The following is a 25280-nucleotide window of genomic DNA, read 5'->3' on the forward strand; positions in this document are numbered from 1 at the left end:
TATTGGACTCTGTTTGTTTCATGGTCTCTTCAGCATTCTGTCCCTTCCATCTGTTGACTGATATGATGTGACGCGCTTGATACGACGATGTGTTGAGCGGGGGAAACCGTTTGGACCGTACGCACTACAAGAGGGCACTGACTTTGAGGCACTGTACTCCGTAATCGATTACAAAGGTGGTAACAGCTGTTCCATGGATTGAGACAGCACAATAGAGAGAGGTATCTCTGAGGGAGACCGGGTTAGATAAGTAAGGGTACATCGTTAGTTACTCCCTTGAGCAGGTAAGAGCAGGGAGCTTTGACGCTTTGGAGGCCAACTCAATGAGAAGGGAGGCCAACCAAGAAGGATGCAGATAGTAATGGTCGTATCGTGGTGTTTGTGGTGCAGAAACCAGTCTGCCACGTTAGCATGGTACTCAGGCTTGCATGCAACCTTCTCTTGTCAGGCGTGACCAATGTCAGCGTGGTGTGGGCGAAGCACTCGGATTTACCCTAGCAAGATAGGAGAGAGCGCGTGGACAGATGTCGCGATAAGGCCCGAGCGAGGAGAAGCCGATGTCGCCATCGCCCATTCCATTACTCGGCAGGACGAAAGCGTCGCTTCAGGGGGAGGGACACAGGGACAGCCAGATGGAAATAGACGCAGGTTGCTCTCGGCGATGATTAGTCTTCAACCATGCTTGCTAGGACATATGTTTCTATGCAAACCCGGCTATTCGCTGGTGAACATTGTTGTTTTGGAGGGGGCCGAAAAGGTTGTTGTGGTAAACCAGGGTCGAAGAGGTTGGGCGTCCTTTTGGGAGGTGGGAGGAGGGGATGACGTCGGGCCATCATCAAACCCCGGTTTCGCAGGTCGTATCTCCTCTTCTCCGCACTTTAGCGTTTTGCTCTATCGGCTGGCCGGGAACTCATTGTGTTCTGACTTGTTCGGCGACGAGCGGGTGTCGAGGTTGCCTAGGAGGCGGTCGCGGGAATGCATCGTGCAGCCAAATCCCACATCGAAAAACGCCGCCCTAAGGCAACGTGTTCTTCCGAAGTTAATAGAAGCTTTTGCATGGGTGAGGTGAGGCAAGCAAATCTTCGGACGAGGCAAAGATTGACCAAGAGGCTCTGTCTCTGCTAGTAATTTGTAAAGGTGGCGATTTTGGGGGTTGGGTGAGCGACAGGTGTGACACAACCTATTGGCTCAGTCACAGCGTTCTTGGAGGACTGGCCGGCACCTGGGTGGCGGCGAGTGGGGGGCGCTTGTTTGTCAGTGACAGTTCGTGGTCGGGGTCGGATGTCTTTGACCTTGAGCGCATCTCAAGACGGCAAGGCGGCAAATGAGACACGGCGATTGCAGTGAGGTGTCAAACGAAGCCAGCCTTGCCAGCCATGTGCATTCCTTCGACTGTCGAATACCGGAGTTGACACTGAGAACAGCTATGAGGGGCAACACAGCATTCCTGGCTGGCCATGCTCTCGGCGAGTGCTTCAGCCCCGATGTGCGTCGTCGGCTGGTGACGATTGCTTGATGTCGACGTCCAGGGAGGAAGTACAGAGTAGAGGAGGACGGGAGGAGGCGGAGCAGCTACAGGGGTTTGTTAGTGAAAGAGGGGGTCTCGGCCCATCAGTTCCTCACCGATAGCGTCCCTTCCCCCAAGGCTTCCTGGGGAAACAGCAACGATGGTGATTCTCCTTTTCCTTTGGGAAGTTTCCCATCTCGCATCGCAACAGAGAAACACGGATCTTTGATCTCTTGGAAAGCCACATTGTATCAAGTGGTTCTTTGGGCCTAAAGAGTGCGGCGGTGGTGGCATAAACAAGTCCATCTGATCAAAGAAGCGGCGGAGGCGAGTGGCCAACCGTCCAGCGCAACTGAGACATCAGGCACAGCAGTCAGAGTTCCAGCCTTCCCAGGTTTGCGGGCACGAGGTGGTCCGATAGCGAAGATGACTGGGTACCGATACTTCCGTCCCTGGCTTCCAGGCCTCAACAGCGGCGGCCTCAGAGGTACCATCACTTCTTCTCGAAAAACCCACTTGATTCTGGGGGGTTCCGGCTTGCTCCTGCCTGCTTTAGCGCCCTCTGGCACTTGCGCAGTTGCTGATGAATCATTCGCCATTCTCCCAGACAAGGCACTCACTGCATAATCCGCCCCACCTTCTCGCACCTGCGCCCCCAATCAAGGCCTCCGTCTCCTTCCCTTTCGCCTGCCTTCCGCGGTCAGTCACCACTCAACCGGCTCCTTCCCTCCCACCTCCAACAGACCGACCGGCCAACCTCTAACCTTGGTATTTAAACCATTTCACCTCTTGCCCTCGCCCACCATCACTTCTTCCCTCTACACATCTACTACAACGCACTCTCGCTCCGCGAAACCCATCAGCGAATATCTCAGTCGCGAGCATCTACTTTCACGAAACACTAAACCCCCATCACACTCAGACATCGACACTTGAAGTTGCCATCATGCAGATCTTCGTCAAGACCCGTAAGTTGCCTTGACTTCAGGCTACCACCCCTCCCATCTGATGCTGACCTTCTCCTCAATAGTCACCGGCAAGACTATCACCCTCGAGGTGGAGTCCTCTGATACCATCGACAATGTCAAGTCCAAGATCCAGGACAAGGAGGGCATCCCCCCCGACCAGCAGCGTCTCATTTTCGCTGGCAAGCAGCTTGAGGATGGCCGCACCTTGAGCGACTACAACATCCAGAAGGAGTCTACCCTTCACCTGGTTCTCCGCCTTCGTGGTGGTATGCAAATCTGTAAGTTGCATCGTTACACCCTTCGTTCTCGACGTAGTTACTGACATTCGACTCAAGTCGTCAAGACCCTTACTGGCAAGACCATCACCCTTGAGGTGGAGTCTTCGGATACCATCGACAATGTTAAGTCCAAGATCCAGGACAAGGAGGGTATCCCTCCCGACCAGCAGCGTTTAATTTTCGCTGGCAAGCAACTTGAGGACGGCCGCACACTCTCTGATTACAACATTCAGAAGGAGTCTACCCTTCACTTGGTGTTGCGTCTTCGTGGCGGTATGCAAATCTTCGTCAAGACCCTGACCGGAAAGACCATTACCCTCGAGGTTGAATCGTCAGACACCATCGACAACGTCAAGTCGAAGATTCAAGACAAGGAAGGCATTCCCCCTGACCAGCAGCGCTTGATTTTCGCCGGAAAACAATTAGAAGATGGCCGTACCCTATCCGACTACAACATCCAGAAGGAGTCGACTCTGCATCTCGTCCTTCGTCTTCGTGGAGGTATGCAGATCTTCGTCAAGACCTTGACCGGAAAGACAATTACATTGGAGGTGGAGTCTTCGGACACGATCGACAACGTGAAGTCCAAGATCCAGGATAAGGAGGGTATCCCTCCCGACCAGCAGCGTCTCATTTTCGCTGGCAAGCAACTTGAGGACGGCCGCACACTGAGTGACTACAACATTCAGAAGGAGTCGACGCTTCACCTCGTCCTCCGTCTGCGTGGCGGCCAGTAGGCGATGGATGGCTTCGGCACATACGGGAAGTTGCCTGACTCAGGGCACCGGCGTTCACGGGTTATGACTACAGGATATGGCATGGGTGATGTCTTCTCTCACATACCTAGAGATTAGCTAGGAAGTTTGCGCTCAAGAAAGCGCACGAATACTAGACTCAGTTGAAGTCTCGAAGCGGTTTCGTTTCATTGTGTGCTTAATGTCGTGATGGTGATGTTTCGATGGTGGACGACTGATTGTCTTATCAGTGACGTACCCAATTACCTACTCAGTGGACCCACCTCCGCAAAGGTGGGACACTCCGCTATGAGGGAGCGGATGCTGGAACCCTGCAACTAAATTAATCTTCCCCAGAACACACCATGTAGCCCTCGTCTGTTTTGCGCCGCGACATGAAAACCCTACGAAATCTCTGGAAGCGTCCGGAAATACACATTCTTTTGCCTCCCTAACGGTTTCCCTCAGATTGCTGAAGTTCATTTCAGAAAACCCCTCCGTTCTCACAAGATCACGACTGTCGCAGCCATCGTTCAGCAGCGGGCGGCCGGTAAGGCTGAGATAGGCTATGCGGTCTTTCTTCTACCACTTGAAATTTGAGCTCTATCCCAGCTCTAGTCCCACGACTTGCGACACAACGAAGACGAAAGGGAAGGCCCGGCAAGCAGAACCGGTCGATCCAAATATCTGGCTTCCTCCGAAAGGCGCCAACATCTTCGCCGAACTTCCTGCGCATTCGAAGAAAGCATTCCCGAAGCCGAAGCTCTCACATCGCCCCCAGATCTCGCCGCTGCAACCTGTCGACCCCCCTTACGTCGCCGAAGTCTACCGAGAACCTACGTTGCAAGCGCCTGCCGAGAGTCCGTCCCCTAATCTCATCGATTGTGGTCCTTCGAGAGCGCCGGTCAAGGAGGACAGTGGCAGCAACATCGTCAGATTATCCGAGAGACAGTGGAAGGCGCGCACGCAGAGCTTCCCTCCCCCGACTTCTTCGGCTGCGATCCGACCAGAGACTGCTATCAGGGATTGGCGATTCGGACAGGTCAGCATCGAGAGCATCGACGTCGACCTGGAAGGCGACGTACACACGGAACAGATGGCGGCTGAGGCGACGACTACGGCAGACTTAGGTGTCGGCCCGACATTTGGCGGCACGGGAACGTCTACTAAGGCGAAGTATGTACCGTTGGAGACAAAGAATACAGAGGTTGGCTGGGGAGTGGTGCATTTCTACCGCGAAGAGGAGGACACTCCTGGCCTGGGACTGCCGCCTTCAGAGGAAGAGGGCGTCAAGGTTGCTGATTGCACGACCCTGTGCATACCTGCAGTCCCTAGCTACCTCAGCCCGGGCGACTTTCTTGGGTACGTCGGCGAAAAATGGAGAGACGACATCAGTCACTACAGGATGGTCATGACGGCCAGGCTGAACAGGTACCTTGTGCTACTGAAGTTCCGGAACAGCAAGAGGGCACGCGAGTGGCAGAAGGAATTTGACGGGAAGGTCTTCAATAGCATGGAGGTGAGCGGTCAGAGCCATCCGTAAGCTGGTGGGTGTCACTAACTTGCTTCTCACAGGCGCAAGTTTGCCACGTCGTTTTTGTCAAATCGATCACGTTTGAGACGCCCACGAGAGAGAATCGCACGTTTCCCGACCTCAACCACGACCCATTCACGCCTTCGTCGTCAGCCGCCGCCTCGAGCAGCTTGAAGCCCTTTCCTCCACCGACCCCGAACCTTGTCGAACTGCCAACCTGTCCCGTTTGCCTCGAGCGCATGGACGATACAACCGGTCTGATGACTATCCCCTGCCAGCACGTCTTCCACTGCACCTGCTTGCAAAACTGGAAAGGCTCGGGATGCCCAGTCTGTCGACACACAAACCCGGATACAGCGTATGATCCTTCGAACCCCTACACACAGCCGTTCGGGTCGTCGGTGTCGAACCTCTGCAGCGTGTGCGATTCCACCGATGACCTATGGATCTGCCTCATTTGCGGCAACGTAGGCTGCGGCCGGTACAAGGGTGGACACGCCAAAGACCACTGGAAAGAGACAGCGCATAGCTTTGCTTTGGAGCTGGAGACGCAGCACGTGTGGGACTACGCCGGCGATACATGGGTCCACCGTTTGATCCGTGACAAGGGCGATGGCAAGGTTGTCGAGCTTCCGGGGAGCAACGTACACCACCATAGCCCTGCGAGTGGCTACGAAGACACCGTCCCACGGGCGAAGTTGGACAACATTGGCCTGGAGTACACGCACCTCCTGGCAAGCCAGCTCGAGTCGCAGCGGGTATACTTTGAGGAGATGCTCAGCAAAGTGGCAGACAAGGCCGCCAAAGCCGCCGCGACAGCCGAGTCCGCCTCAGCGCAGGCATCAACGGCACTCGAAGAGAACGCAACCCTCAAGGCGGAACTGATGCGTCTCCAGACACAGGTCATCCCCCAGCTGGAGCGCGACGCGGAGCGGGACCGTACCAAGGCCGTCAAGGCCCAGGAGCTCGCACGGAACATGGGCAAGGCCCTGCAGGAGGAGAAGCAGGTCACGCAGGGGCTGATGAAGCGCGTGGAGCACAACAACGCCGAGGTCGAGGCGCTTCGCAAGCGGGACGGCGAGCACAAGGTGCAGATTGCGGAGCTGGAGGAGATGAACCGTGACCTGACCATGTTCATCTCGGGACAGGAGAAGCTCAGAGAATTAGAGAGCGAGGGAAAGGTCGAGGCGGGGGAGGTGGCGGAGGGGAGCGTAAGCGTCCCCGAGAGGAAGGGGAAGCGGAGGGCGAAGAAGTGAGTGATCCCTTTGCTTAACTTGCAGCGCAGAACTCGGCGTTTAGGGGGGAGGAGCGGTCTGGGTTGTGTGCTTTTGCAAGTGTGTAGTCGGAGTGATGCTGTTTTAATATTCACTCTTGATGATCATTTGGCCATTATCATCCAGACTTAAAGCGGGATACCGTGGGAACGCAGCCATGTCAATCTGTCTACCAACATTGTCAGTGAGCCACATCTGCTGTGTCACGCTTGTGAACAGTCTCAAGCCAAGCCACCGTTCATTGCCCCTTCACCCAGACCCAAAGGTCCAAACCTCGCAGGATTCGGACGCTCGAGTATTTCGGTCCATCCCAATTCGTATGGGTGAGGCATCATCGGTACGTACAACACACAACGCCGGCGCGACAGGATAAAGAGAGGCGGAAATCTACGTCTATACGTTCAGCTTTGTATCTACAATTCCTACTAATCACTGCCTCGTCCCGTCGTATATCGCAAGGCCTTTCTTCCAGTACACATCGCAGCGCTCGATATATGAGGTGGGCAAAAAGAATCATGAATCGTCAAGTCGTTAGAAACATCGCTCGTCGCCTCCCTCCCTCTCTCGCAACAAGACATACGGAGTCCCGACGATGTCTACCTCGCGATTTGTATCACCAACAGCACGAGGTTCGCGACGACCATGATGGTGATCATCAGCCAGATGAGCACGGCTAGCACCGTGACCCACCACGAGTTGGCCATCTTGACGCCGACGACGCTGAAGCGCCTCGCCGGCACGACACCCGTGTCGGAGCCGTAGCTCGCGGCGCCGGGGACGACGGTCATGTACTTGTCGAGGGAGGTGAAGTAGATGAGGGGCGCCGTGATGACGGGCAGCACGGTCGAGAGCACGACCTGGGTGCCTGTCAGCGCGTTGCTGAGGCCGGTCTGGCCCGCGACGGCGACGACGACGATGGTGGGCGTGATACTGATCATCCGCGTCACGAGGCGACGAAGCCAGGGCCGCATGCGCCAGTTAAGGGCGCCCTCGCTGACGAGCTGGCCGGCGATGGTGCAGACCAGGCCCGCAGAGACGCCCGACAGCAGTAGGGCGAAGGCGAAAATGATACCCGCGGCGGAGGAGATGCTGTTGGCGAGGAGGTCGTGCATGCCGAATATGTCCGAGGCGAGGGACGTCTCGCCATGGTATAGGGCGGCACCGGCGACGATAAGGATGGCCGAGTTGACGAAGAGGGCGAAGATGAAAAGGGAGAAGACGACCTCGGCGATGGAGAATTTCATGCAGTGGCTGATGGCGTCCATGGAGGGGAAGTAGAAAACCTTGTGATAGCTGCCATCCGTCGTTATCGTGTCGGAGCGGGGGATCTCCTGGAGGTTGCCCTCCTTGGTGTCGTACTCCTTGAGGCGGGACTGCACGACGCCGGAGCCGAGGTGGAGGCTGTGTGGCATGACCGTCGCGCCCAGAATGCCACAGGACTGGTACAGACTAAACGTGAAGGGCATGGCATGTTAGCGGACAGAGAGAATCTTGGCGTCGCTGACGAGGGGAGGGGCTGGTTGGACTTACCCCTGAGTCTCGATGATGGAGCTGGACGGGAGGTAACCCCGAAAGACCTGGCCGACGGTCGTGTTCTCGATCAGGGAAAGCTGGATGCAGAAGCAGACGACGACGCCGAGCACAAGGACGCAGACGCCAATCTCGAAAATACGCAGCCCACGCATGGAGCCGTCGGGCCGGTAGAAGACGACGATGAAGACGACGTCGACGATGGTCAGGACGACGCAGGCGATGAGCGGCAGCCGCGGGATCAGCAAGTGCAGGGCGGTCGCCGTGCCGATGACGACGGCCATGTCCGTGGCGATGATGGCGACCTCGGCGAGGGCGTAGACGAAGATGTTGAGCCATCGCGGGAGGAAGACGCGGGATGCGGTGGCCAGATCGAGGCCTGTGATGGTGCCAAGCTTGATGGCAAGGCTCTGGAGGAAGATGGCGACGACGTTGCTCAGCAGGACGATGAACAGGAGGTCGAAGTGGTACGATGCGCCGGCGGCGATGTCGGTGGCGTAGTTTCCGGGGTCAACTGCGCGTAAGGATGGAAGGTCAGTCTCGTATGTGCGCCTCATCATCATCGCCACAATCCTCCTTCTTGGCTCGCCCCTTTCTTTCACGCTCACCCGGACGTTGACTTACTGTAGGCGACGGCGATCATAAATCCGGGGCCCAGGAACTTTGCAAACGTGATGAGGTCGCCGCATCGTCGGCTAATCCACGTCGGGCGCTCCTTGCGATACGTGTGGTTCGGGAGCGTCGGCCCTGATAACAAGGACAGCGGCGCTGAGTCGTCAAGCTCGGCCCGGCCCTTGGACGTCGGCACAGAGTCCGCGGTGCCCTCCGACGTGCCGGGGGACGAGACGACGGTGTCGAGGTTGACGAAGTTGGGCGCTACGTCTATGCTCAACCGCCGGGCGTTTGGGTGTGACTGGCCATGCAGCGTCTGGTTGATGGTGTAGTCGGCGGTGAAGGGGTCGGCACTGAGCCTGCGGACGCTGGCTTCCTCCCCTTCCTGGGGCGTGTCCAGCCATGTGGGCTTCATTGTGTCCCGAATAGCGACGAAGGGCGTCGTACAGGTTTGCGAGGCTGCATTTGCTCGGGTGTTGGTCAGACTTGATTCTAAAGGCGGAGACGGCGATGAAGACTCACCATGAGGGCGCTTATGAGCGACAGCGTTTCGACCTTTGCGAGGGCATCAAAGGTGGGAGGGGGCGGGAGGGGAGGTGGGAGTTGAGTGCAGTATGGAAGGCAATCAGGTAGTAAAAGAAGAAGAAGAAGAAGAAGAAGAAGAAGAAGAAGAAGAAGAAGAAGAAGAAGAAGAAGAAGAAGAAGAAGAAGAAGAAGAAGAAGAAGAAGAAGAAGAAGAAGAAGAAGAAGGGCTTGAGATACAAAACAGGAACCAAAGGTGCTTTTGTCACATCGCAAGAAGCGAAAGGCCGGAAACAGCCTTCAAAACGACGCTGGATCCCACATAACGGCAGGGCTCGCCGAATGCGGCGCTACGAGGGCATACGGCTCTCCCGTGAGACACCACTCGTCATGGGCAAGGCGCGGAGGGCTGACCGGGCCATTGGCATGCGGCGAAAAGGGTGCGGATTAGAATCACCAGAGGGCCTTCGAAACAAGCCACCCATCACCCCCCATCCTCCTCCTTCTCCTCTCCCTCTCTTCTCTCAAGGGTCTTTTCTCGGCTGGTGGCTGGTGGCTGGTGTCTGTCTGACTGAGCGCCTCGCCAAAAGAACTCTCTCTTCCTGAGAAGTCATCGTCCCGCCACTAGTCTGGAGAAGTGCCTCACAAGAATGTTTCTGGACCAAATCTCGAGACCTTCGGTCCGTCTTGGGAATAGTCCTGTGTAGCAGGCCACATGCCAAGAACATTCAGCATGGCAAAAGTAGAGAGAAAAGCCAATGATTACGGCATGGCTTGCCAGTTCATGTACAATACGAGAAGAAGTTGGTTTGGGTTGAGTGAGGGAAGTTTGATTATGTGAACAATGTGGCGTAAGGTAGGCGCCCAACCACATCATGTAAAATTGCATTTTCCTGGTTGGTCTGACTAGAAGTAAAGGGTTCTCGGTCTTTTATCACCTGCAAGGCACACCGGACAGCCATGCTCTGTTGAAGGCTGATTTCTGGTTCTTGGCGGGCCGGTTTGGGCCTGAGTCAGCCAGCTGGCCGTCCTCTGTGTGTTTGTGTGTATGTATCTCTCTTTCTCTCTTTGTAAGTGTGTAGATGCGTGCATGTGGGACAGGCCAGCTCATCGGGGTTGACCGGCTCTCGCCGGAGACCCTTCTCGTCTGTTTTCCCCTGGCGGGACCTGCATGGCTCCGTACACCCACCACCCCCTGTCGTCCGGTCTTGCGCTCGGCCCCGATCCGGACGGGATGTGGAGAATTGTGGTGCTGTTGAAGCTGGGCCTCTTTTTGTTTTACATTCACCTAGCCTTCTTGGTGTCCTTGCCGGCGGCACGCTCGCGGTCCCTCTTGGCATAGATGCCGGCGGTGAAGGGGTTCTCGTAGCTCAGGGCAACTTGGTAGACGATGTAGACCCAAACGGTCAGCAGGATGCCGGCGGGCTTGCCGTAGATGAGAGCGGCGCCAAGGAAGCTCATTGTGGAGCCATTGTACATCGGGGCATCGGTGATGTTGAAGGGGAAGCCAGTCACAATGCTGTCCATGAGGATGCCGAAGTAGTCACCAAGGAAGGTGCCGGTGATGCCCAGCTGCCACGTCGAAGAGAGAACGAGAACGTTGCCACAGGCCACGAGGGCATATCCGACATAGGTCACCGCATCGGACGAGAGTAGAGGGTGGGCGGGTTGGAAGCGAAGGGCGCGTTCGTAGAGGAGGTCACGGAAGATGCCGAGAGAAAAGATAGTGACGGCCAGGCCGTAGCAGGCGATCTGAGAGCGTCCACCAAAGAGCTTTGTGAGGACCTTGTTCTTGTACTCTGGAGAGTCGGGTTAGACGATGGCTACAGGGTCAAGGCGGCAGCAGTCTCACGAACCTTGTCTCGCAACGATGCTACGCAGCTGTCAGCACACCACTCGACGGGGGAGCTGTGTGTTTGGGAAGGATTACTTACTTCCAGAACAGGGGGTTGAATGCAATGGCGGCGGCAGAAACTGTGTGTAGCAAGCAGGTTAGCGAGAGCGTCGACGAGATGGATAAGAAGACGAGAAGGACGAGAAAGGCCCAAGCTCCGCGAGGACGACATGACGTACCGAACAAGCTCTTCTGATTGAAGTCGACCAGGGCCTTGCTTTCGATCTCGACAGGCGCCATGATTGGGATCGGGTTCCGGAGAGTGATAGAGTCGGATGGTTGAAGCGATTCGGAGTTTTTCGTGTCTTTATTTTTATTTTGTTCTCCTCCTCGGGCAAAAACTGAGCTCTTTTGGAAAGAAGCGTTGAGGACAGACAGGCGTAGGAAGAAGAGTTGAGAGCATTTGCTTGCTTGTGACAGAAGCTTTGCTCCACCCCAAGTATTTATGTTAGTGGAGACACCTGGCCATAGCGTCTCATCATAACGCTGTAATGCTGCAATGCATGGGTGCACCTTCTTTTTCTTCGTGGGCAGACGGGGCGGGGGGTTTCGGCGGCCTTCAGGGGGAGGAAAGAGAGCCTGGGAGTGAAGTGGAGGGCTGGGGTAAGGACAGCCCTCCGCGCCGTCGCTATGCGATCGCTTGGCACGGTAGCCCAAGAACGTGGAAGTGGCGAGGCGAGTCCCTTTCTGTGGAACTCCATACACGTACAGATACACCCGTGACAGCCGAATTCTTCAACCGGGAAAACCCTTCTGCCACAGCGATGCGACAAACACCCGGCAAATAGACAAGTACAAAAAGCCGATACAGGTTAAACAGGAACACAATGACTTGTCAACAACCGTTCAAGGATGCGTCATCTCATTCTACTATAGGGAGAAACAATACGCACCGCCTGGACAAAAAACGCACGCAATATGGGGGTATCAACCGCATCCTCAAAACACCCGCCCGGAACACACGCACACTGAACTATTCATTCCCTCGGAGCAGGCCAGGCCGGGCCAAGCCAACAACATCACCAACGTCAACAACACCCGGGCACCGCATCACCTGCGATTCCTAGTCTTCTTGGCCACGGTACCCGTGTCTTCTTCCTCGTCGTCCTGGCCCTTCTTGAGGTCCTCCGTCAGTCCCCACTCCTCCTTGTCGTACCAGTCTTCGCCGTCCGACATGTCCCGGTTCGCTCCGCTATGCGCCTCCGCCTTGGACCACTGAAGTACAGTCTTGCGCAACCGGTTAGCCTTGAGGAGGCCTTCGTGCAGTTTCATGGCTCCACGGCAGACCTCCTCCTGCTTCTGCACGTAGAGCGCGAGCAGCCGCCGGATATCCTCGGCCTCGGCCTCCGGAAGACCCACATCCCGGTCTGGCCGAGCGTTGGGCGGCGGCCGGAAGAACGGGTGCACGAATGTCTCGTCCACCGTCTCCGATGCTATTGACGGCGCGTGCGTTCCGTTGCGTTCCGCTACCTCTGCTCCAGGTTGCGATGAAGGTGCCGCCTGGCCCTCATGCATCTCGATGTCAACAGCCTTTTGCTTCTGTTTCCTATCGGCAATACTCTCCTCTTGTCCTGTTTTCGGGGCCGTGGAGCTCTTCAGTACCTGGCCGTTCGTTGGCCGCGATGCCTCGCCAGCGGTATGTGTGTCCTCTGTTGACTTTTCAGACGCCTGCTTCCGGGCTTCCCCCTTGTCTGAGCCTGCATCGGTCATGGCAATGTCTCCGTCGCTGCTCTGCTTATCACCCGAGGATTCGCCGTTCGTGCCGTTTGGCGCTTGCTCCAGTCTCGCATTGCCGCTCGGTGTTCCGGACGAAGCATCGTCGAATCCGCCGGCGACAGGCGCCTTCGTCTTGCGCGAGTAGCCGCGCTCCACATAGTCGGTAGAGTAAAGATCAGCATCGTCGGGCCCGACCATCGCACCGCACGGCACCCATGTGTAATCGCCGCAGAGTCTCGTGAAGAGGTGCCTGACTCTCCACAAAGACGCGTTTTCCTTGCGTCGCACTTCGCAGCTTTGCTCGGCGATCTCGTCTAACGTCTTGGCAGTGAAGGGTTTGGAGAGAGTGGGATGACTGGGGAGGTCGGTCGAGACAGTCAACGGAGCTAGGATCTCTGGAACGGGGGTCAGCCACGTCACTACGGTGTTGGCCAGAGAACAACTAACGCTCAATCCGAATGTTGGCGTAGGGGTCGAGCTCGGTGGCCGAGGAGACGGCCTCCTGGATGCGCTCCTCATCATCGTCGCTGTCAATCTCGTATCCCTCTTCGTCCACGATGGGTGGGTTACGGCTGATTATCGTGCGCTGCTGTCCGGCGTAGTCGATGATCTGCAACGGTCAGTCTGAATTGAGGGGTGGCATTGACCAGCGCATGGAGAGAGGCGCGCGACGCACTTCGTTGTAGACTTCGGGGCCAGAGGGCGGCGCCAGTTGGCCCTGGTGGGAGAAGAGGGCACGCTTTTTAAGCTTGTGGCCGCGATTCCCGTAGTGGTCAATCTCATCATCCGAGTCGGATTCTGCCAGTGTGCTTGTCAGAAGTGCGAGCTACGGGCAAGGGCGACGACAAGGTCGAGAAGGGAGGGGGGGTCGGGCGCTTACCGTAGCTTTTCCGCTTGAGGGCCTTTTTCATAGCGGCCACCGTCTCAGAAAAAAGAATCTGTTGTGTCGCCATTGTGTTGTGTTGTCTTTTGCTCCTGGCGTTGTGCCGGAGCGATCGCGGCGGGAAGGAGGTCGTCCGGTCGGCACCGAGGAAGAGACGAGAACGAGAAGGACGAGGGTACGATGAGGTCGGTGGGAATTTTCGAACAGAGAAACCAAATGCTTCAGAGAATTTTGGTCGGGGGAGGATTCGCGGCGAGACGGGATCGCAAGGAAGTCATTTACGAGGTCGGGAGAAGCAGGTGGTGTGGTGTGGGAAGAGGTGTAGAATGGGTAGCCCTCAATTTCTGCGCGCAATCATTGGGACGAGGCGGGAGGAGGAGCACTACGCGGGCGGCAAGGCTGTCTCTCCTGGTCCCAGGCTTGCCAGGGCATCATTCCGATCCTTCAGGGCACTTTGGCCATCCATGGCTCGCTGTGAGTTCCAATGTGAGTGAGCGCGGTGGGCCATGACCGCATCTGGCGGCTGAGCCAATGAGAAGCCACCGCCTCGGCGCCCACTTTACCCGATGCCGAGATGTTCTGCCACCAGTAGCAGCAGCTGTCCAGGGGTACCCACCCACCTACTGTTGAAGTCACTGCAGTGCGATTTGAGCGTAGTGGGCTGGGATCGCTGGAAAGGAGCTTGCGATAAGTTATCCGTAGGTAGAGGTAGAAAGTACCTATGACATGTACTCCGTACTCTGCTCCAGACCGGACCACTTGCGAATGAGACCCTTGTTTGCGCGATTCCCACTCGAATGAAGCTCCCCTCCCACCTCGCGATAATTCACCGTCCTTCTTCGCTGCGTCTTTTCTCGCTGCCGACATCTGATATCCCAGTTCCGGCGACCATGATCCCTTAAGAACCACGTGCGTATTTGTGCTCTACGAGTCGCCCAAGGTACTTGCTGCTGACCTGCCGACCAGAGCTTTGTGATACGGCCGACTCCCGCGAACCGAATAGACGTCTTTCAGGTCGTCCACCCATTGTATACTAGAAAATCTCGAAAATGGACGGATACCCTGTTGGAAGCCTGGACCACAACATCCCGTACATTGTTCTTGCGGGTCTCGCATCAGGCCTTGCTAGAGACCTACCTTTGAACGCAGAGCTCCGAGACCAGGCCCTTCTCGTTCGGTCAGAACTGCCGAGCATAGAAAGCCAGGATGCCGAAGCCTTGAGAGACTACGTCGTGCGCCAGGATGGAAGAAACCGTCCATGGAATGGGAGGGACAGTGGGAAACCGTACAAGCTGCGCGTCACCGTGGCTGGTCGAGTACGGCGTATACCATCCAGATGCGTCATGTTAAGACTCGACTAACCATCGAATAGTCCCTTGTTCTTCCTCCCCGTCGCGCCCGGCTTCCAGAGGGCGTCGATGCTCCCGCGACCCCCGCCGTCTTGCACTCGCCGTTTTCACCCCTCAGCCCTGTATCGCCCTTATATCCCGACGGCTTGATGAATACGGATTGGCTCCAGAAGCACGAGGACATGGTGCCCAGCGTCTATGTGTCGTTTTACACGTTGACAGCCGATCCCACACTTGCGACGCTTCACGACAACCAGCTCAAGACCGACATCAATAACACCAAAGCCGCCCTAAGCAGGTCGGGGTATAAAACACGTTTTGTAGTGGTTCTCCTGAGCGACGGTACTGCATCATCTTCCGTACAAGAGCTCGTACAGGAGCGCCTTGACAACATCAGAAGAGGCGTTGCTCTGGACACTAGGTCGTTCTTCTATCTGCCGCCTCACGATCTATCTACAGACTTGGAACACACTGCAGATTCCATGCTGGCGGCCGTATTTCTTCAGGCCATAGAGTACTACCGCGACCTCGGCCGTCATGCTAGGAAGAAGCGCGGCCGGGGTGTCGCTCCACAGCCTACGGTACCACCTACGAACACGTCACAAACACTCACGGTGCAAGACTGGAATGTGCGTTACGACTACAAGGCAGGTGTCTTTGCCGAATACCGACAAGAAATGGATGCGGCGTTACGCTCATACGACCAAGCATACGAAGGACTTCTGAGCCAAGATGTCATGGACATCATTCCCAGCTGGAGTCCGCGGTGGAATGAAGCGCGGATGTTGGCCGATGTCATCGCGATACGCAGCATACGATGCCTGCTCTGGGGCGGGCAGACGACGACTGCGGTGCGGAGATGGCAATTACACCGGGACAGGATAGCCGATTTTGTCGACAGGCGCGGCCGGGGCACCAACAACTATGGCTGGGCCGCTTGGGAATCAAGATGGGCCGTCGTCATGGCCAACTTGATCGAAAGGGTGGACATCCGTAGCCTGGCGCTGTCGACGCGAGCTTTGTTCCTCCAGCCGGAAAAGGCTGCTATGGGCGAACGGCTGCAGCCATGGGAGATGCTGCACCACACGGGATACTGGTACCGCATTGCTGCTGAGCATCTCGTGGCTCGCCGGGCGCTCGCTCGAGCCATACCGGAGGCGGATCGGCGCTCGCCTGACACCACCCCGGCATCGGCGGTTGCCAGCAAGGCCTTCCAATACGACACTTACATGTGTCCAGACCCCCACGAGGAGTTCCCACTTCAGGGGATGGGTGTGAACCACTCCCAACTTATCATAGACTGTTTGATGGCGGCCAGGTCCCAGTTTCAGGCACGGCGACAACTTCGATTGTCGGCCGAACTGTCGCTGGAATGTGCCAAAGAAATGGTCAACCTGAAGGCCTGGGACGACATAGTGGCGTTGCTGCGGCCACTGTGGGAGGACATGTCGTTCAGGACAGAGGGTTGGTTGAACATCACTGAAGATCTGAGCTGGGTGTTGCGCGCTGCAGCCGCCCACACTGGCCAGGGTGAGCTTGTGGTCGCCATTGACTGGGAGCTGATGAACAGGAGTAAGACACCATGCTTCGCTTTGTTTTCTCGTGGCCAAATACTAAAGATTGTACACAGAATTCACGCGGCGGCCCAAGTGGCATTACGATATCTCCAGGTCCCTCGAGGGCCTCAACCTCGATTCGAGACCAAACGTGACAATTAACGATGACGTCGTGTCGTCCTTCATATCGGCGTCCTTCATCTTCAAGACCGAAGATGGCAAAGCTGGGGAGACTTGCCAGGCGCAGCTCGCGATCAAGTCGGATGCCTTCTCGGACGCGAAGCCGGTAACGCTCAAGGGCCTGAGAATCCATTTCGAAGGCAGCCTGAAGACCATCACGCTAGACCACGAAACACATTCTGCGTCGGGTACAGAAAAAGGCGGCGTAACGCTGTCGAACGTGCCCCTGGCCCAGGCAGCCCGAGCAGATGCAGAAGAGGGCGAAGAGGGCTCATCGGGGCTCAGCGGATCTGCAAACCTGTCAGTGAAGCCGGGCCACACGAATATCTACGAAATGGCGATACCCCTACGGGAACCCGGCGAGGCCCAGGCTTCCTCGGTCACTCTAATACTGGAAGCAGAAGCTTTCACGCTCCACTACACCGTTGCCTTCCACGATCTGGGAGCGGCGGACTTCTGGTTCAGCCCCTCCTTGTCCAGGAGACGAATCGTGCGGCAGAGCGCCCACGTAATCCAAGTCCAGGCACGACCGCCCAAGCTGGAGATCAAGCTTGCACAGCCCCTGGATCAGTTCTATGCGAACGAGCCGATGGATCTAGTCTTGGACGTGGTGAACGCTGAGGATACAGAGGCAATCGCCAAGTTGGAAGTCCATGTCTTTGGCGAACAGATCCCGGCCTTCCGGGTCCGCATCGAGGACAACGAGGAACACACCGCGGAAGCCGGAAAGGAGGAGGCCAAGCTCACGGGTCTATCACTCGGCACGCTGGCGACGTCACAGTCCACCCTCGTCAAGATCAGCCTGGATCCGGTGCAGCTGACGACGTCGTACGATGTGACGCTGAGGGTCTTCTACCATCTCGTGACGGATCCGGCGACCTTGATCATGCAGATCTTGCCCGTCCAGCTTACCGTCGTCAACCCCTTTGAAGCCAACTACGACCTCATTCCCCGCCTCCATCCCGACCCCTGGCCGAGTCTGTTCGATCACGAGGGTGTCCAGGACCCGTCTGTGGACGAAGCCGCCCTGCAGCCTCGCGGACTGGCACAGAAGTGGTGCCTCGTGTGCCACTTTGCCTCGTTCGCGACGGAGGACCTGGAGATCGTCAGCATGGACGCCGAGGTGGTCGCGTGCCATAACCATGCGCGCTGCACTACGGCGACGCGGCCGGAGGTTCCAGAGGGCGGTCTTCGCGTCCCGCCGAAGCAAATGCAGGAGGCGCGGTTCGATCTCGTGGCGCAGAAGTTCAGCCTCGACGACCGGGGCCCGGCGTCTCTCGACGTGGCGTTCGTGCTCAAGTGGCGGCGGACGAAGTCGTCGACGTCGACGGCGGCTGTTAACACAACCAGGATGCTCGTCCCGCGGTATATTGTATTGGGCACCGAGCCGCGCGTGCTCGCCTCGTACTCGGTCGCCAACTCGCAGACTGGGCTGATCAACCTAGACGTCACCATCGAGAACCCGTCGAGCCACTTTTTGACGTTCGGCCTCGGCATGGATCCCAGCGACGAGTTCGCCTTTTCGGGCTCGAAGCAAACGACGGTGCACGTGCTGCCGGTGTCGAGGAGGTCCGTCACGTACCGGCTGCTGCCGTTCACGCGGGGCGACTACATCCGGCCCACGCTCGTGGTGAGGGACAAGTACTTCCAGAAGGTGCTGAGGATCATCCCGACCGAGGGCATGAAGATTGACAAGGACGGCCTGCTGGTCTGGATCCCACCAGAGGAGGGTAATGAGGAGGGTGATGAGGAGGACAGCTAGGTTATGATACGCCGGCTTTCTTGGTGTACATGTAAGGTCTACATCTAGGTCTTCTCTAGCACGTCCCGACTCTCCAAAGATGTCCCAGAAATCGGTCGCACACGTTCGCAGCTCTCTTCCTTCTACACATGTATATATTCCGACCCATTTGTCGTCGTCGCCCCGTGACAGGAATCCATCCTATTTATCTATATCTTGGCCTTGGCCTTGGGCGGCCTCGCCGAGCCGCCGAGCCTCTTGATCCACTCGTCCGTCAGCGTCGTCTTCTCGGCCACGCTCAGTCTCGTCCAGCGCTCGTAGTCGGCCTGCTCGGCGCGCCAGTCGGCCAGCGCCTCTTCGATCCACCCGGCGCTCAACTCGGCGCTCGTGCCCGGCACCTCCATGGGGAACAGGTGGCCGGCGCCGGGCAGCGTGACCTCCCTCACCTTACCCCGGGCGGCGCCGCCGCTGCCGCCGACGCCGGTGCCCGTCAGTCGCATCTTCTCCTCCCGCAGATCCGGGGTGGAGAGGTCGCTGTCGCCGCCGAAGACGTAGAGCACGCGCGGGCGCAGTTGGGGCAGGCGGGCGAGGGTGCTGGCGCCCTCGGAGCGGTAGACGGGGAAGGTGAAGTAGCCCTCGTTGAGACCAGGGTCGATGTCCGGGACGAGGTCCGGGCGCACGAGCTCGCGGCCGGCAGCGTCGTAGGCGTCCCAGCTGGGGCGGAAGTAGGTGAAGACCTCCTGATGCTTGGTAGTGGCCAGCGTCACGGCACGGTCCTTTTCCGAGGTGGTGGCGGTGGCGGCGGCGGCTTCGGGGCTGACGGTCGGGTACAGCTGGGTGGGCAGTTCGCGCAGACCGTGGTGGAGCCAGGCGTCGAAGACGCGGGGGTCCCAGGCACGGTAGAAGGGGCTCTTGAGAAAAGCGGCGCGGGCTGCGGCGCGGGAGGGCCAGAGGTCGCGGCGGCGGGCGGAGGCGGCGGCTGGGGAGGACTCGATGGTGCCTTTCGCGTTCGAGGACCACTTGGAGATGACGGGATCGAGGAGGACGACGGCGGAGAAGAGACGGGGGTGGATGAGGGCAACGTTGACGATGGCGTTGCCGCCGAAGGAGTGGCCGAGGCCGACGAGGGGCCGGGGCGGGCGCAGGGTGTTGATGAGGTGGAGGAGGTCACGCGGATGATCGAGCCAGCCCGGGTCGTTGCCGAGGAGGGGCTCATTGAGGACGGCCGAGGCGCCCTGCCAGGCGGCGTCGGCGATGATGATGGAGCGGATGCGGAAGGTTGAGGACGGCTTGAGGGACTCGGCGTGGAGATCCTGCCAGAGGGCCTCGTAGAGTTCCTGTGGGGGACAGTTAGTGGACGTTTGAGGGCCAAGGTGAGATGTATGGTATAGTTTGGCTTATCAAGATTGAGGGAACATGAAGCCGAGGACGGGGGAGATGGTGACGGGAAGACGACCGACCTTGGGAAAGCCGTTGGCGTGGGCGCCGATGATGGTGACATCGCCAGGCTTGGGGTTCGGGTTGTCCTTGGGGATGTATTCCTTGACGGCTAGCTTCAGGACGTCGTCCTGGGAGCGCGAGAGGGCGCGAGGGAATTCGCGGATGTGGGAGCCGTCGAGGACGTGCTCCTTGACGTGGAAGACGGAGGTGAAGGACATGGCGGCGATGCCTTGTGAGCCGGAGGGTCTCACTTGAGTTGAATGAGGCGAAGGTGGTTTGCGGCCGAGTAAGTTAATGCGCCGATGCCGATGCAAATTCCAAAGACGTTACTGGAATCGAACGAGAGTGGGTTGACGGAAAAGTATCCAGGAAGATCTCAAAACGGTCTCTCGCAACTCATCGGCACCGGAGAAGACGAGGTTGAGAGACCGAGGGGACCACAGGTTCATGGGTCGGGAGTGAGGTGAGTCTGGGGTCCGGGGTGTGGATGGTGGTGGGTGTGGAGCTGGAGATGCCGAGGTTCCTGCGGTACAGCGGTTACCGGTAACTGCTAACGGGTAGGGGAGGCCGGCCCCCTGAGAGTATCTTCTGGTTCCTTACCTAGGTACCTTAGGTAGGTACCTAGGTAGGTATACACTGAGGTCCACGGCAAATGGGCATACCGAGAACATTCACATACACCGAGGGAGGGGGACAAGAGGGACGAAGAAAGAGAGAGAGAGAGAGAGATGCACGTCCCCGAGACAATGAGTGACTCGGGTGCGCTTGACGGCAGTAGTACAGTTTACCTACTCGGGAAACCCTTTTGGAAGCTGGTGTTTGTCTGTCTGGGCGTACTGTAGAATTTGCCCCAGGTAGGACTATCTATCTCTCGGGGAACACAAGGTGTTGCCGGCCACGTTTGAGATTCTGCACTCTTTTCAATGCAATGTTGGTTCGATATGAATTGAGTTTCTTCTTTGTGCTAGTGCAGGCCCGTCCTTCCAAGTGTTTCCCATTCTCTCCCTCCTCCCGTGTAACCCACCTGTCATCCATTTTTTCCAAGATACCTACCTGCCCACCAAGGTACATGAACTTCTGTATCTATGTAGAAGAAACATTGTTGGAATGACCCAAGTCTATCCGTGGTAGGTACAGTACCCCGCCGCCCCGCAAACTCCAAGTATTATCTATCTCTTCCCCCACTCCATCATCTTGCAAGCTTCCACCGTGTTCTTGCACCATCACACTCTCCACAGTCCACACACACACTTACAACCAACACATTCCCTCCCACCCATACCCGGACCGGATCTAGTATATAAAAGAACCCCCCTGCATGCCGAAAGTCCTTATCTTCACCGGTGCCCCGGAGCCCGACTGGTCCTCCCCGGACCTCATCCCCGCCCCGGGTCCCACTCCGGCATCTCACTCGACATCATCACCACCACCACCACCACCCTCCGCCCCGTCCTGGCGGTCCCTACCCCTCCACCGTCAACCCCTGACGACGGGCTTCTCCCAACCCCACGGCCTGCCCTCCGACTTCCCGGCCCCGGCCCACTTCTTCTCCCTGTCCCTCTCCTTCGCCTCCCAGCAGCAAGACATTACCGCGACCACGGCCAGCCAGCCGTCGTCCCAGGACCAGCTGCTATCGCAGTTTTACGACCACTCCCTCGCCCTGCACCATGACCTCGCCTCCTCCCAGCTCCCTCCCCCGTCGACCCCCTCGCGTTCCGGCGGGGCCCCGACACAAGGCCAGCACGCGGACTCCTTCGACACGACGGCCGGCGACTCCTTCGTCAGCGAGACGACCGACTCCTTCCTGGACAACGCCACCACCACCATCATCGCCACCCCCAGCGCCCGGCCCGCACTGGTCACGTCCCACCGCCTGACCGACTTGCGAGACGTGCCCCCGGCCCCGGACCTCCTCCGCCTCGCGCCCCAGACCGTCACCGTCAACCTCATCGCCGGCGTCATCTCCGTCTCGGAGCCGCGCCCCATCAGGACCCGCTGGGGCAACGAGCTGTCCCTCGTCGAGGTCCTCGTCGGCGACGACACCCGCGCCGGCTTCGGCGTCACCTTCTGGCTTCCCCCGGACGGTGGAAACGGTAGTGGGAACGGGAACGGGAACGCCGGCGGCAGTGATCCGAGCACGCCCGCGCGGCTGAGAAGGCAGGACGTTATCCTCTTGCAGAACGTCGCCCTACACGCCTTCCGGGGCAAGGTGTACGGCCAGAGCCTGCGCAAGGGTCTGACGAGGACGACGGTGCTGTACCGGAGGAAGCTGGCCGAGGACGACGAGGGCGGCTACTATCGCCGGCGGGACCTGGACGCCGCCGGTGACGCCGCCGGCGACGACGGCAACGGCGGCGAGGAGACGCATCCGCAGCTGGTCAAGACGAAGAGGGTGTGGGAGTGGGTGCTGTGGTTCGTCAGCGGGGAGGAGAGGCCCAATGCCAAGGGGAAGAAGAAGAGGGGCTGGGACGCGCCGCCTGACGATACCCAGTGAGAAACGACTTGACGTATTGCAAAAAAATTCGAACTCAAGTGGCCGTGGCATGAGAGGGGCATTCCGTGTCATTCAGCATTACAGATTCTATCTCTAAACATTTCTAAACAGAGCGAGGTACTGAACCGGGTATTATCTCTATGCATTGATTCAGGCAAAAGATCCGCATCGTACAGCCACCATCCGACTCTCTATCATACAGCAACGGCAACGGCGCCTCCCTTGCCCTCCTTCTTGACGCTCTTCCACTGCAGGCCCAGGCAGATGAAGAAAGCGGCACACGAGCAAGCGAGCGTGACGTAGAACGTGTGCCTCAGCCCGTCCATGTAGGCCTCCAGCACCGTCGGGATCAAGTCTGCGCGACCCATCTGCGTCAGGATACTACGGACCTGGTCGGCTCCCGAGTTGATAAAGATGGCGGCGTCGAGGTCGGGCGCGTTCTTGGCAACCCCGTCGATGAGCCCCGTCTGGAAGAGCGACTGGGAAACGGCGATCATGATGGCGCCACCGAAGGACTGGAAGAACTGCACGCAAGCCGTGGCAACAGGTACGTCCTCCTGGGGCAGGACAGTCTGGACGACGAGCACGCCGATCTGGAAACCGGCACCGATACCGAGCCCGGCGAGGACCTGGTAGCCGAACCACTCGCGCATGGGGGTGTCAACGTCAAAGGTCGTGATCATGCCGGCGCCGACGGCAAATAGAACCATGGAGGGGAGGATGATGCCGTTGTAATAGCCCACGATGGAGATGAGTGCGCCGCTGGCGATGGAGGCGACGACGGTGGCAAGGAGGAGGGGCAGGATCTTGATGCCGGCCTGAACGGCGCTGACGCCCTGGATGGCCTGGAAGTAAAGCGCTAGCGGTGATTGTTAGCAGTGTGCCGCAAAAAAGAAACTAGGGCGACAAAAAAAAAGTACGACTCGACGGAGAGGGAGGGAGGACTTACACAAATAGTAGATGAGAGGGAAGAATGCGGCGCCAAAGAAGCAGCCGAAGAGCATGGCGCAGACGACGTTGCGGTCCCTAAACAGCTTGGGAGGCAACGTGCCCTTATCACCCTGCCAGAGCTGGATGCCGATGAAAATGATGATCATGAGGGCGAAGCCGACAAAGAGGCCAATGACGGTAGCGCTGTTCCAGGCGTACTCGGTGCCGCCCCACTGCAATGCGAGGATGAGACAGACGATGGCCGGGAGGAAGAAGACGGTACCGATCAGGTCGAGCTGCATGATGCGCTGGACCAGCGTCTCGCCTAGGGCGTTGTTCTGCTTGCTGATGGTCAAGAGGAAGAAGATGAAGATCATGGCAATGCCGCCTATGGGCAGGTTGATGTAGAAACACCATCGCCAGGTCGCCTTCTCCGTGAAGACGCCGCCGAGCAACGGCCCGGCCACCGAGGCGACGCCCCACATGCCGCCGATCAGACCAAAGGCCAAGGGCCGCTTCTCGAGAGGCATCGTGTAGCTGAGGATGACGATGGAGCCGGAGAACAGACCGGCGGTGCCGATGCCGGCGATGGCGCGGCCGACAATGAAGGCGGTCGAGTTCGGGGCCAGGGCGCAGATGAGGGAGCCGACCTCGAAGATGGCGATGGCGACGAGGTAGGCATACTTGATGCTGAAGAGCTTGTAGATCGTGCCGTACATGGGCTGCAGGGCCGTCGTCGTCAGGAGGTACGACGCGCCGTACCAGCCGATGTCCTTGACGCTGCCGTACTCGGATGTGATGGCGCCGAGGGCCGGGGCGATGATGGTCTGGTCCAGGGCGACGAGGAAGACGGCGAGGCACAGCGAGACGATAATGAGGATAAGCTTCAGGCCGGACGGGTACACGATATCACCATCATCACCATCCGCGCCGGGGATGTGGCGGTCCTCCTTGTTGAACGTATCGGCGACGTTGGGGTCATCGTGGGGGTGCTGCTTCTCGGTGGTGACGGAAGGGTCAGCCGACGTGGACTCGCCGGGCTTCTCGTCGTGGTGTTGGGATCCCATGGCGAGGGCTTCACGATGGGTGGATTTGGGGTGATGACCTCTGTCGAAAAAGCCGTTGCTGCTGCAAGAAACGGGACTGGGGGGAGGGGGGACGCGGCCTCACTTATACACGCGCCTGCTTGTGTTTGCGAGTACAACTGAGGAAGGATCGGTACCGTAGAGTTTGCTCTAGGAAGAGAAGAATAAGAAGAAATAGAGCAGAAAGGTTAAGGAATGGGAATAACCTGGGATACCGGGGAGTAAGACCCGACCAAGAACGGAATGCAGCAGCGGGCGGGTAGGCTACTTATCCTCGGTGGCAGGCCAGGACTTCCCTACGTGGCCATGACCATGACCATGACATCTGAGATCGTGAAATTTGGCGGCTGCAGCTTTCCATCGGACAACGGCAGCTTGGTCCACCCCCGGGGCCCGGCCACCATCCTGAACGGCATTGCATTTCACATGAATACTCGAGTACGTAGGTAGGATGCGTGTGTGTGTACTTCCTAGTGCGTACATACTCTCGCACGCATTTGCAAGCCACAGGGATATTGGGCTTGTCAGGACAGTGCTTATTCGGTTGGCCGTGCCAAAAGCAAGAAAGGGTAGCCAAGTGCAGGTAGCGTACGGGACTAGTGGAGCAGTGATAGGCTTGACTGCGTTTGGCTCCTCTAGGGTGGGTAAGAAAGGGGGGAGGGCGAGACGGCCATCGAATGGAAAGGAAAGGAAAAGGGAAGGAAAGTCCGACAAGAGGCGTTTCCGGAAAACCATGATCACCACAGTTACGGAAGCTTGGTTTGCGTGCCAGGCTAGGCCAGGCCATGCCATGCCATGCATGTCACGCCGGGTCAGGGGTTCACCAGGGAAGCCCCGTCCTCTTCACATTTGGTAGTTAGTGAATAATACCTAAGTAGGTACCTAAGGTACTCTCACGAAACTGCTGATATTTACGACGGCTGCAGGCCGGTGAGTGACTCAGTTGTGTTCTCGCCATGTGGCAGTGAGCGGGGATAGGACGAGCCCGGGGGGGGGGCTGCAATCCCGATGGGTGGGCGTATTCAAAGATGACAAGGTGGGAATTGCGATGCA

At 58.0% G+C, this 25280-nt stretch overlaps 10 protein-coding genes across 10 annotated transcripts; 5 read left to right on the forward strand and 5 right to left on the reverse strand.

Annotated features, from left to right (window-relative positions):
- Positions 1 to 1942: 1942 nt before the first annotated feature.
- On the forward strand, positions 1943 to 3490 carry CDEST_08938 (Putative Ubiquitin-like domain-containing protein; the record flags this gene model as incomplete). Its single annotated transcript, XM_062925097.1, has 3 exons — positions 1943 to 2475; positions 2538 to 2753; positions 2811 to 3490. Exons 1-3 carry the CDS (start codon positions 2454 to 2456, stop codon positions 3488 to 3490), a joined length of 918 nt encoding a protein of 305 aa, XP_062781148.1. The 5' UTR covers positions 1943 to 2453.
- A 352-nt stretch (positions 3491 to 3842) lies between these two features.
- CDEST_08939 (Putative Zinc finger, UBP-type, Zinc finger, RING-type, BRCA1-associated 2/ETP1, RRM) lies at positions 3843 to 6277 on the forward strand (the record flags this gene model as incomplete). The annotated part of the gene is made up of 2 exons (XM_062925098.1): positions 3843 to 5006; positions 5063 to 6277. The coding sequence occupies exons 1-2, from the start codon at positions 4056 to 4058 to the stop codon at positions 6275 to 6277; spliced, it is 2166 nt and encodes a 721-aa protein (XP_062781149.1). The 5' UTR covers positions 3843 to 4055.
- A 443-nt stretch (positions 6278 to 6720) lies between these two features.
- Positions 6721 to 9316, reverse strand: CDEST_08940 (Putative NRAMP family protein). Its single transcript, XM_062925099.1, has 3 exons — positions 8450 to 9316; positions 7826 to 8339; positions 6721 to 7744 (listed from the first exon to the last, which is right to left on the reverse strand). The coding sequence occupies exons 1-3, from the start codon at positions 8850 to 8852 to the stop codon at positions 6892 to 6894; spliced, it is 1770 nt and encodes a 589-aa protein (XP_062781150.1). The 5' UTR covers positions 8853 to 9316; the 3' UTR covers positions 6721 to 6891.
- On the forward strand, positions 8961 to 9565 carry CDEST_08941 (uncharacterized protein; the record flags this gene model as incomplete). Its single annotated transcript, XM_062925100.1, has 2 exons — positions 8961 to 9011; positions 9077 to 9565. 2 exons carry the CDS (start codon positions 8961 to 8963, stop codon positions 9563 to 9565), a joined length of 540 nt encoding a protein of 179 aa, XP_062781151.1.
- A 678-nt stretch (positions 9566 to 10243) lies between these two features.
- Positions 10244 to 11093, reverse strand: CDEST_08942 (Putative phospholipid methyltransferase; the record flags this gene model as incomplete). Its single annotated transcript, XM_062925101.1, has 4 exons — positions 10244 to 10758; positions 10816 to 10832; positions 10894 to 10933; positions 11033 to 11093. 4 exons carry the CDS (start codon positions 11091 to 11093, stop codon positions 10244 to 10246), a joined length of 633 nt encoding a protein of 210 aa, XP_062781152.1.
- Positions 11094 to 11577: 484 nt separating this feature from the next.
- CDEST_08943 (Putative transcriptional regulatory protein Rxt2) lies at positions 11578 to 13858 on the reverse strand. Its single transcript, XM_062925102.1, has 4 exons — positions 13450 to 13858; positions 13246 to 13367; positions 13017 to 13179; positions 11578 to 12964 (listed from the first exon to the last, which is right to left on the reverse strand). Exons 1-4 carry the CDS (start codon positions 13520 to 13522, stop codon positions 11904 to 11906), a joined length of 1419 nt encoding a protein of 472 aa, XP_062781153.1. The 5' UTR covers positions 13523 to 13858; the 3' UTR covers positions 11578 to 11903.
- A 321-nt stretch (positions 13859 to 14179) lies between these two features.
- CDEST_08944 (Putative trafficking protein particle complex subunit 11) lies at positions 14180 to 18300 on the forward strand. Its single transcript, XM_062925103.1, has 4 exons — positions 14180 to 14361; positions 14419 to 14768; positions 14825 to 16373; positions 16432 to 18300. Exons 2-4 carry the CDS (start codon positions 14502 to 14504, stop codon positions 18297 to 18299), a joined length of 3684 nt encoding a protein of 1227 aa, XP_062781154.1. The 5' UTR covers positions 14180 to 14361; positions 14419 to 14501; the 3' UTR covers position 18300.
- A 1-nt stretch (position 18301) lies between these two features.
- Positions 18302 to 20259, reverse strand: CDEST_08945 (Putative alpha/beta hydrolase-1). Its single transcript, XM_062925104.1, has 2 exons — positions 19739 to 20259; positions 18302 to 19615 (listed from the first exon to the last, which is right to left on the reverse strand). The coding sequence occupies exons 1-2, from the start codon at positions 19934 to 19936 to the stop codon at positions 18488 to 18490; spliced, it is 1326 nt and encodes a 441-aa protein (XP_062781155.1). The 5' UTR covers positions 19937 to 20259; the 3' UTR covers positions 18302 to 18487.
- Positions 20260 to 20962: 703 nt separating this feature from the next.
- CDEST_08946 (Putative nucleic acid-binding protein) lies at positions 20963 to 22212 on the forward strand (the record flags this gene model as incomplete). The annotated part of the gene is made up of 1 exon (XM_062925105.1): positions 20963 to 22212. Exon 1 carries the CDS (start codon positions 21037 to 21039, stop codon positions 22210 to 22212), a length of 1176 nt encoding a protein of 391 aa, XP_062781156.1. The 5' UTR covers positions 20963 to 21036.
- Positions 22213 to 22268: 56 nt separating this feature from the next.
- Positions 22269 to 24888, reverse strand: CDEST_08947 (Putative major facilitator superfamily, MFS transporter superfamily). Its single transcript, XM_062925106.1, has 2 exons — positions 23162 to 24888; positions 22269 to 23071 (listed from the first exon to the last, which is right to left on the reverse strand). Exons 1-2 carry the CDS (start codon positions 24207 to 24209, stop codon positions 22407 to 22409), a joined length of 1713 nt encoding a protein of 570 aa, XP_062781157.1. The 5' UTR covers positions 24210 to 24888; the 3' UTR covers positions 22269 to 22406.
- Positions 24889 to 25280: the final 392 nt, after the last annotated feature.

The sequence above is a fragment of the Colletotrichum destructivum genome, chromosome 5 (assembly GCF_034447905.1).
Source record: "Colletotrichum destructivum chromosome 5, complete sequence".
Classification (NCBI taxonomy): domain Eukaryota; kingdom Fungi; phylum Ascomycota; class Sordariomycetes; order Glomerellales; family Glomerellaceae; genus Colletotrichum; species Colletotrichum destructivum.